This window comes from Gymnoscopelus microlampas (assembly GCF_963454915.1).
Source record: "Gymnoscopelus microlampas genome assembly, chromosome: 6".
Lineage (NCBI taxonomy): Eukaryota > Metazoa > Chordata > Actinopteri > Myctophiformes > Myctophidae > Gymnoscopelus > Gymnoscopelus microlampas.
This window is the reverse complement of record NC_139943.1, coordinates 31,801,382-31,811,381: the sequence shown is the minus strand read 5'-3', so window position 1 is coordinate 31,811,381 and position 10,000 is coordinate 31,801,382. Positions and strand designations below refer to the sequence as shown.

The window sequence follows — 10,000 nt, the reverse complement described above, 5'->3', positions numbered from 1 at the left end:
CCATCGAGGTTTGGGCTGCACCAACCAGTCCAACACTGCTCAGAACGTGCGCGCACACACACACACACGCACGTACGCACGCGCACGCACGCACACACACACACACACACACACACACACACACACACACACACACACACACGCGCGTGCGTCAGTGAACAAAAAGTGTATTTATACTACTTTAGTAAGTATGTTAATACGATAACTAACACAGCTGCGGTGGTTGTATTTGCTGTTCTTGCTGCACTTCTGGACTGGACAGACTCCAGACAGAGTTGGGGTTTGGGTAAGGGGTTTGGGTTGGGAGAGGGTTAAGGTTAGGGTCATTGTAGGGGTTGGTATGGTACGGAACGGAGTCCACTGTCCTGGTGGGGGCTGGACAGACTCCAGACATGTTGGGGTAAGGTTTTTGGGTTGGGAGATGGTTACGGTTGGGGTTATTGTAGGGGTTGGTACGGTACGGAGTCTACTGACCTGGTGGGGGCTGAACAGACTCCAGACAGGCGTAGATGCAGCCGTTGTAGCAGCAGCGTTTGTGGCGTTCACATTCGGAGTCGGAGCGGCACACAGGGACCTCGCAGGCCCGCTCCGGAAGCATCTGGGGCGGCGGAGGACAGCGGTCATTCTTCTGGTGCTGCGTGGACTGAGACTGGTTTGGATACTCATAATCCTGCTGTAGACAGACAGCCAGGCAGACAGACAGACAGACAGAGAGAAAGAGAGACAGAGAGAGAGAGAGTAATTGAGACAAACTAATATGCACGTACAGTACAAACATATCGTAATGTCATGATTGTTGTTAAAATGTTGTCTTCGCCTGGTTTTAATGACAGAGAAGTGATGGATTTTTTTTGTCACATTACTTTAGAATTGAGATTTTAAAACAGGTAGACTGGTAGCTCTCCATAATCATGAGGTTGCAGGCGCAGCACATGAACTATGGAACCCACACAGTGATTCCCAGTGGGGTCCGGGAACCCTCAGGATTCCTTGAGGGGGTTCCAAATCAGTGTGGTTCCATTTGTACTCTCACAGAGTTACTGTGGTCCTTGACATTTTAAAGTTTGAGAACCACTGCACTACCACACCACACCACAGATTTTCTTTCCTTTCACCAGGAGAGGGCAGCGTTGGGTTTGTATATCAACATCATCACAGCAGGCTCACAGGAGGCCTGCAAACGTGTTGACCTGGTTTTGGAAGGTTTTCTCAGTGTGGGAACAAACATTTCACGGGTGAGCCTGCAGGACTCTGAGCCAAGCAGTTAAACACTCACAAGGATTAGCTTTGGGCTGGATAAACATAAATACACGCATATGCATGTACACGCACACACACGCACACACACACACACACACACACACACACACACACACACACACACACACACACACACACACACACACACACACACACACACACACACACACACACGTGCACACGCGCGCGTGCCCACACAGGTGCTGAGAAAATCTGCTACTTGCTTATGAAAGGCTTACATATCTTTGTTATCTCAGCTATGGCCAATGTACAACGTATATTTTTATACAAACAGATAACATCTGTTCACTCTCATTCTGTTGCTCTGTAGAAAGGTATTCCTACTTAGGTCAGAATAGAAAACTATTAAACATCACAGACTTGGTGTTAAATTAACTTTCATTATAAATGATTTATACAGCCGGTCACTGCACAAAGAACTAGCTCCTGTGATATTAGAGAACACTGTTCATTGTGATTATTGTTTATTTTTTCTGTTGATGCTGAAAAACTGTTCAAAACCACTATAGAAAACTTCAGACACTTTCAACTGCAGCTAAATGAAAGAGTGAATAAATGGAATGTGATTCCTGTAATTATAAGCATTGTGTGGCAAACACAACAGTGTATTGTATTGTATTGTTTTTATATGTTTGGGTTAGGGGAACGCACTGTAGGACTACAGAACAATACCAGTGGTGTAAGAAGTACTCAATATGTTTTTTACTTAAGTAAAAGTATCAATACCACAATGCAGAAAAACTCTGTTACAAGTTAAAGTCCTGTGTTTAATATTTTACAAACTAGAGGTTTGGGCCGCTACGCGGCCCTCCTGTCTAGTAGCCTGGCCCACACATCGGAGACAGAAACAGTAGTGTGTAGACGTTCGTTGCAACACCGGTGCTTGTTTCTCACACATGATTTGCCAACACGCAAACCAAAAGCGAAACCTAACTGCAACATGCAAACCGAAAGCCAAACCTAACTTTTTGGAGACCCAGACAAACAGACACACAGCCACACTTGCCACTTGCCAATTGTATTATATAGATAATTGGTATCAAAATATACTTGAAGTAGCCTACAAAAAAGTTTTCAAATACAGTAATTGTAGTGGATTAAAAAGTACAATATTTGACTCTGAGGTGTAGTGGAGTATAAGTATAAAGTATAAAATATAAAATAATTGGCACCTCAAAATTTGAGGTGAGTTACTTTCCACCTCTGAACAATACAGCAGATGTTGTCAAGGGCCTTCTGAGGCAGTGGTAGCCTACAGTATGTGAGTTTAGAGATTTCCTCTAATTAGATAATTGTATGATCACAAGGCTTTGTATGTTTTTCATGCAATTTTTATTAATTTGGCTGGGATTTGCCAGTTTCCTGTGCAATTTCACCCCCGGCCTAAAACAAACTCCTGAGTTTGGATTGTGCAGAGGTTGCTTCTATTACATGTGCTAATGGCCCTTAATTGTGTGTGTGTGTGTGTGTGTGTGTGTGTGTGTGTGTGTGTGTGTGTGTGTGTGTGTGTGTGTGTGTGTGTGTGTGTGTGTGTGTGTGTGTGTGTGAGTGAGTGAGTGAGTGAGTGAGTGAGTGAGTGAGTGAGTGAGTGAGTGAGTGAGTGAGTGAGTGAGTGAGTGAGTGAGTGAGTGAGTGTGAGAGAGAGAGAGAGAGAGAGAGAGAGAGAGAGAGAGAGAGAGAGAGAGAGAGAGGGGGAGAAAGTTGCAGGGTCTCCCCTACCCCTAGTATTTTCTTTTCTCCTCCATGTTACTAATTAGATAATGGGCTTGTGGACCGCACGCGATCGTTAAAACGGCCCTGTTTATTTGGCAGGCTGAACAAGTGTTCTCCCAAACCAACTGGAAAAGCGAAAGCAAATGTTTGGCGCTGATGTCAGCATCACACACACACTGCATGTGTGTTGTAAACACTAAATAACTCGCTCTGTCGACCGCCACTTTAGGGGGGGGGGGTTCATACCAACATTATGTGGTTATTGTAGTCAGAGCTCAGCGAAAACTGTTCTAAACACTTTGTAGTGGAAGACTTCAGCAATCCGATTGTAAATTTGGCCCCCATCCCCAAGATTTCTTGAAAATAGCAGATCTACGAAGTTGTAGACCGCCTATTTAAAAATAGCTGGTGTACTGTATACAGTATATAGGGTTAAAGTTGTTAAACTGATTTTGATGTTATATTAACTAATTTATCTCGGGACCCCCTGGAACCCCTTCGGGGACCCCACTTTGAGAACCACTAATCTGCATGCGTGTACATTCTCCCAATAATAGATCACCGTCAAGCTGGTGAAATTATAGTGAAAGGAACTACTTTCAGCCTATTGTTGAAATAGGACTGTTTTTAATTTTATTTCGGACCCTGTGGAACACTCTCAAAGACCCCTGGCGGTCCCCGGACCTGAGCTGTGGCATACTGGCTTATGCCACTGTATACAGTAGTACAGTGTGACCCCATGTTCAGCAGTTATGAAAGGACATGGGCAGGGATGCCGTAGGATACAACATAATGTGTTCCAGGTCCAGACAGTACTGTACATGAATGAATGAACACTACTGTACAAGGTCTCCTGTGGCTCCATAATGACATAATCATGTTAATTACACCTAACCCTGCATCCCATCAGATTAGCAAAACAATCTCCTGGAACAGTCATACCCTTCCTGTCTGTTTGTTTGTTTGTTTGTTTGTTTGTTTGTTTGTTTGTTTGTTTGTTTGTTTGTTTGTTTGTATTGTATTGTATTGTGTGTGTGTGTGTGTGTGTGTGTGTGTGTGTGTGTGTGTGTGTGTGTGTGTGTGTGTGTGTGTGTGTGTGTGTGTGTGTGTGTGTGTGTGTGTGTGTGTGTGTGTGTGTGTGTGTGTGTGTGTGTGTGTGTGTGTGTATGTAACTGAACACTGGCATGGTACTGCAGAAGCTACATTTCTATTCATGAGGCATTTCCTGCTCATTGAGCCTTTCATTTGCCTGCATCTGAAGTGTTTTACTTTACTGTAGTCAAAACAACATATTGTAGTACTAAAACTAAAGGTTGCAGTGCTACAACTACAGTGTATAGTCCTAAAACTTCAGTTTGCAGTGCTAAAACTTCAGTTTGCAGTACTAAAAATTGTTTCGTTTGTAGTGATAAAAGTCCTAAAGGCTTGTAATGGTAATGGTCATTCCAATGCTTCTTTACCACAATTTGTGCAGAGGTCTTTAGTTACCAGAAGTCAGTTTCACATTTTGTTCTATGACCAGCTCTTTATATCTCACACACATATCAAGTGCTGTGACTTTAAGTTATATTAAATGTACTGTATGTTTGGTTTAAAAAAAAAGGAGAGGCATTTGTATATGTGTCCAAAACTCAATGCACTATGGAATTAGATGACATGTGAATGTGGGTTTAATCTGTACATGCTGTGTTTACAGTATGTACTCGCCAGCCATTTTTCCCGCTCTCCTTGTCTGTCAGTCAGTCATTCTACGTATATCATCTTGCCTTCATGTCTTTGTTTCCCACAGACACACTGCCTGCATGCTCTCCAGGCTGCGTTGTCTGTCACGCCATCCAGCATCATGCGCGTCTCTGAACGTTTGTTTATTAACTCTGTATCTGCCACGCGGGTGCCTGCCTTTGAAGTGTGTGCCAGTGCCTATATGTGGGCATTCTCTTCCTCTATCTCCCTCTATCTTTCTCTATAAATCTATTTTCTCTCTCTTCTCTTCTCTCTCTCTCTCTCTCTCTCTATGTCGTGATTTGTAGGAGTGGAACTTGCAGACACGGGGCTCTGCTGCTCGTTAACTCAGCCCATCAACCCTGATTAATCCTGTAGCTAAGGAGGACACCTCTCTCTCTCTCTCTCTCTCTCTCTCTCTCTCTCTCTCTCTCTCTCTCTCTCTCTCTCTCTCTCTCTCTCTCTCTCTCTCTCTCTCACACACACACACACACACACACACACACACACACACACACACACACACACACACACACACACACACACACACACACACATTAGTTAAGAAGGGTGACAAAGAAGGCTTTCTTACTGTAGTGCACCATGCTAACCATTAACCACCAGATCTGTAGGTGTGTGGTGTCCTTATTCTGGGGCAAAGAGATTTAGTGTAGAGGGAAGTACTAGAGGACATAGTATAGGGTAAGAAAATAAGTTCAGTGAGAGTGATGTGACGCATTGTGAGCTTATAGTCTTGACCAATCTTTCTTATGAAATAGTTTGAGTACCACTGGTTTATAAGGAGGGGTGATGGAGGGCCATTAGTGATGCTGACTGCATGACTCCAACACTGGACTGACATCACACCATTCATGATTTCACGCACAGATCACAGACGTCCTGTTTACTGAGAGCCAAGAGAGAGACACACACACACACGCACGCACGCACGCACGCACGCACACACACACACACACACACACACACACACACACACACACACACACACACACACACACACACACACACACACACACACACACACACACACACACACACACACACACACACACACACACACACACACAGGCGTGAATGTAGAAATCTAATGGGATATGACCGTCCTAAAAGTTGCAACTCAATCCCCCGTGCCTGCTAAATGGAACAGCCTATACCACACATCTGTTCAGCTTCTCACTCAGTCTCACTCCATTTCCTGACTGCAGACAAACGGACAGACTTTATGGACATGGACAGACATGATTGACTACCCCTGCCCCTCCCACACTCTCTCAGGCAGTCACAGTCAGCCGAAAGCTGTGGGGAAAAGAGCAGACAGGCAGATGCAGACAGACAAAACAACCTGCCGTCTAGTTATATACAGCAGCAGGTAGGTATAGACTGTGTTTGAACACAGCTGATTGATGTTCAGTAAACAACACAAAAGGATGCAAGGGTCAAAAGTACTGGTGAGCTAGCCAGGAGCACATAGAAAGATGGAGAGAGGTAGACAAGTAATGTATGGGGGGGGGGGGGAGAGAGAGAGAGAGAGAGAGAGAGAGAGAGAGAGAGAGAGAGAGAGACACAAAGAGAGAGGAAGCCAGCAGACGATGTATAGCTGGTTATCATATACCCTTCATAGCAAAGAAATATAGAAATATAAGTACGTACATCGCTATTGTGTGTGGAATGTCATGGCATACATTCATATTATGTTCATGAGAGAGCTTGTGTGAGTGTCAGTGCACGTGCGCATGCACATGCATGTGTACATTCCTTTGCAGCTGTGTTTGTGTGTGTGTGTGTGTGTGTGTGTGTGTGTGTGTGTGTGTGTGTGTGTGTGTGTGTGTGTGTGTGTGTGTGTGTGTGTGTGTGTGTGTGTGTGTGTGTGTGTGTGTGTGTGTGTGTGTGGTTGTATGTGTGTGTGTCCACTTAAACACAGGAAGCAATGGAGTCTGAGTATCTGTCTGAGATCTCAGCACACAACCATGAATGGTCTGATGCTTGCTAGCCAAACTGTTTACACTTCTGTACTGTACATTACACATACTGCACTGTACGGTGTGTGTAACATACTGTACTGTACACATACTGTACATCACTGTATGTGGACACTAGACTTCCCTCTAAAACTCCAGCAGATGTCCCGTTGTGCAGCAGCAGACTCTCATCATCTGATTAGCATTAGTGACGCTTCAGGACCCACTACCAAAGTCCAAATGACCATATACCAGTGACTGGGAGCTGAATGAATGGTCAAATGTACTTATAGTCTTAACGTATAACAGGAAAGGTTTGCCAAAGCTGATTTATATTGACTGACTTTGACTGAGCTCAATCCAGCCGGTCATTGGGTTGAATCATGATGTGATGTAGACCATGTGAACCTGGCTCTGAACCGAACCAGAGATGCTGGATAAAATCCTGTTGATGAGGAGAATTGAGCTGACAGACAGCAGCCTCCTGTGGGGATTCCTTTCCCTCGTTAAGCCCCCCTCTTAAGGGTAATTAAGACCGCTGCCATTTTTCTACGCAATGTTCTAAAGGCCTTTTACGCGCGGGAATTGAAGCGACACTACGCCTGCGATCTGGTTCGGATCAAGGGGGATCCACTGTGCTACTCTTGTGTATAGATCATAGACTGTAATAAAATATGGACAAAGGGAGCCGCGACGTCACCCATTGGTTTCTACAGACCCGTTTTGAGGCCACAATTTCAGCAAATTCAAATCCTTGCAAAATGGGACATTCTGCATAATGACTGTGTGAATGCTCGCCTCTCACTGAAAACGGCGCGTCAGTCGCTTCCTGCGTGAAAAGCGCTTAATGCTTCAATGTATGCCCCGTCGCACAACTGTGCTGCTCAGCGGAAATAGCCGACAAATAGCTAACCCGACCCTATTTGTGCCGTCATAACACAAAGTAAAAATCTGGCTTAAAAAAAGTGGTTTAATCTCATCGCAAATCTTTTAGGCCTTAGAGCGAGGAATAGGCGAGGAGAGAGGGGCAGGAATGGGGCAGGAGTGAAATATAAAGGCTAATTTAGATAATTAATCTACATAATTTCTTCTTGTTCGACAAAGTTGGTCTTAAAGGCATGAGAGAGGTGGAGGCAGATAGAGGTTGAGACATAAAGTGAGGAAGAAAAGGAGATGAGGAACTAAGAAAGGATCGAGGAGACTAAGTCAGACAGACGGAAAAAGAAAAAGAAAAAACTGAGAAGCAGTTCCATGGAGCTCATTACTATCATTGACATTGAATTTTAGGGGTGAGACCACAGATGTAATCAAAAACCACCTCAGAATGAGAAGACAAAACTCTGTGTCTAGTTGAGTTTTGGTCTGTATGTAAGGCCCATTGTACTGTGGCAGCCATAGCTGAATGAGTAGAGTGGTTGTGGTGGGAAGTAACTAAGTACATTTACTCAAGGACTGTACTTGAAGGGATAGTTCACCCTCAAAATGACTTTTTTTCTATCGATTACTCACCACACTGAGCCTTGAATTCATGGAGACTTTTTAGTTTTTGTCGTATTCTTAAGCCAATAATTTGATGACCGGCAGAGTCTCAGGTAGGAGACTCCAAGAGTCTCCATTGAGTCTCTGCCATGAATTCAAGGCTTCATGGGGTGTGTAATTGATATAAATTAAGTAATTTTTTGGGTGAATTATCCCTTTTAGTACAATGTTGAGGTACTTTTACTTAGTATTTAAAATGTTCAGTACTTTATACTCCACTACACCTCAGAGGCAAATACTATACTTTTCTTTTTTATCATCGTTCATTAATCGTAATCAAGGCACAAGTTTGAAATAATCGTGATATTGATTTGAGGTCATGTGGCCCCAGCCCTACTGGGAATTTGTGGTAATTCTTTCTGTTTTACCTGGGGAAGAGTGACGCTAATGTTACACCATGTCAGAAGCCTGTCAGAACTCTGTGCATCCTGTGCATGCATGTCATGTCACTTTAACGTGTCCTGTGAGGCTGTGTCCATTTTTACATTTACATAACATGCATGTCATGTCACTTTAACCTGACCTGTGAGTCTGTGTCCATTTTTACACTTACAGGGTTAAATGAACTCTCTGGATTCTGCTGTGTAGCACTCCTGTCCACCAGACCCATTTTCACATTCCATTCCCCTGCACACACCACCACATCTGTTCTCCTCTGTCCCCACCCAAACACCACCACGCACACCCCCAAACACCACCACGCGCATGCCCAAACACCACCACACACATGCCCAAACCCCACCATGCACACCCCCAAACACCACCCAAACACCACCACGCACACCCCCAAACACCACCCAAACACAACCCAAACACCTCCCAAACACCCCAAACACCACCCAAACACCACCCAAACACCCCCAAACACCACCCAAGCACCTCCACGCACACCCCAAACACCACACAAATACCACCACACACACCCCTATCAACACCCTGCACACACCACAACATCTCAATTCTCAATACCGTGAAAACACTGTTTCATACCCTTATAAGTCATGATCTGCATCCTCTTTGTGCACAATCAAAATCCTCAGTGGTAATTTTACTCAGAGAGTGTACAAATGTAACCAAATGGACGGGTCCGTTAAGTAAAAAAATGTCTTCTGTGTATTTGTCCTGTGAAATACAAAGGTCGCTGGAGAAACAGTATTTTTGTTTCACAGTATATATGATGTCACATCAGAACAATGGAATTTAGGTTCAAAATCTGCAACGTTTCTGTGCGCTGTGTGACACTTTCCTTGAATAGCATAGACATGACAAATATGCTGGAGGTGACCATTGAACTCCTCTGTATGGGTGAGTGGAGGGTTTGAAAGGGGGGGGAGTGAGACCCACGACCCTGAGGTCAAACTCACACTACTTGGCTCCACAGGTCAGATAGAGCAGTGGTTCCCACATTATTTTAGCTTGAGACGCAACGGGAGACATTTTATTCGATTTTTCTTTAATATTTATGAAATTCTTTTGAAAAAAGATTTTATCATTTGTTTTTTGAATATCTTTGAATATGTAGGAAACAAAGAGGGATATTTACTCACGACCCATAAAAAGGGGTCCGCGAAACAGTGAGATAAAGCCGTGGTTCCCAACCTGGGGTCTGGGCTCCCACTGGGGGTCGCGCCAACGTAGGGGGGCGTGAGGCCATGTCTGTTTGGAGGTACTCCAACATTTTTATTTTTTTTACAAAATCACTTGCTTTCCTCCACTCAGTGTGATGTCAGTACATCTTGGACTGATACAGACCACTTTCAAACACT

General features: G+C 44.2%; 1 protein-coding gene across 1 annotated transcript in view; it reads right to left on the bottom strand.

The window, feature by feature from the left end:
- The window catches only part of wfdc1 (WAP four-disulfide core domain 1), a 17,572-nt gene that overhangs the window by 2,376 nt on the left and 5,196 nt on the right, over positions 1 to 10,000 (bottom strand). Inside the window, exons 3-4 of the mRNA XM_084060200.1 lie at positions 475 to 673; positions 1 to 35 (exon numbers count right to left, since the gene is read on the bottom strand). The exon at positions 1 to 35 is cut by the window's left edge and continues 49 nt beyond it. Of these exons, the coding sequence (XP_083916326.1) occupies positions 1 to 35; positions 475 to 673 (234 nt within the window). The remainder of the gene's footprint in view (positions 36 to 474; positions 674 to 10,000) is intronic.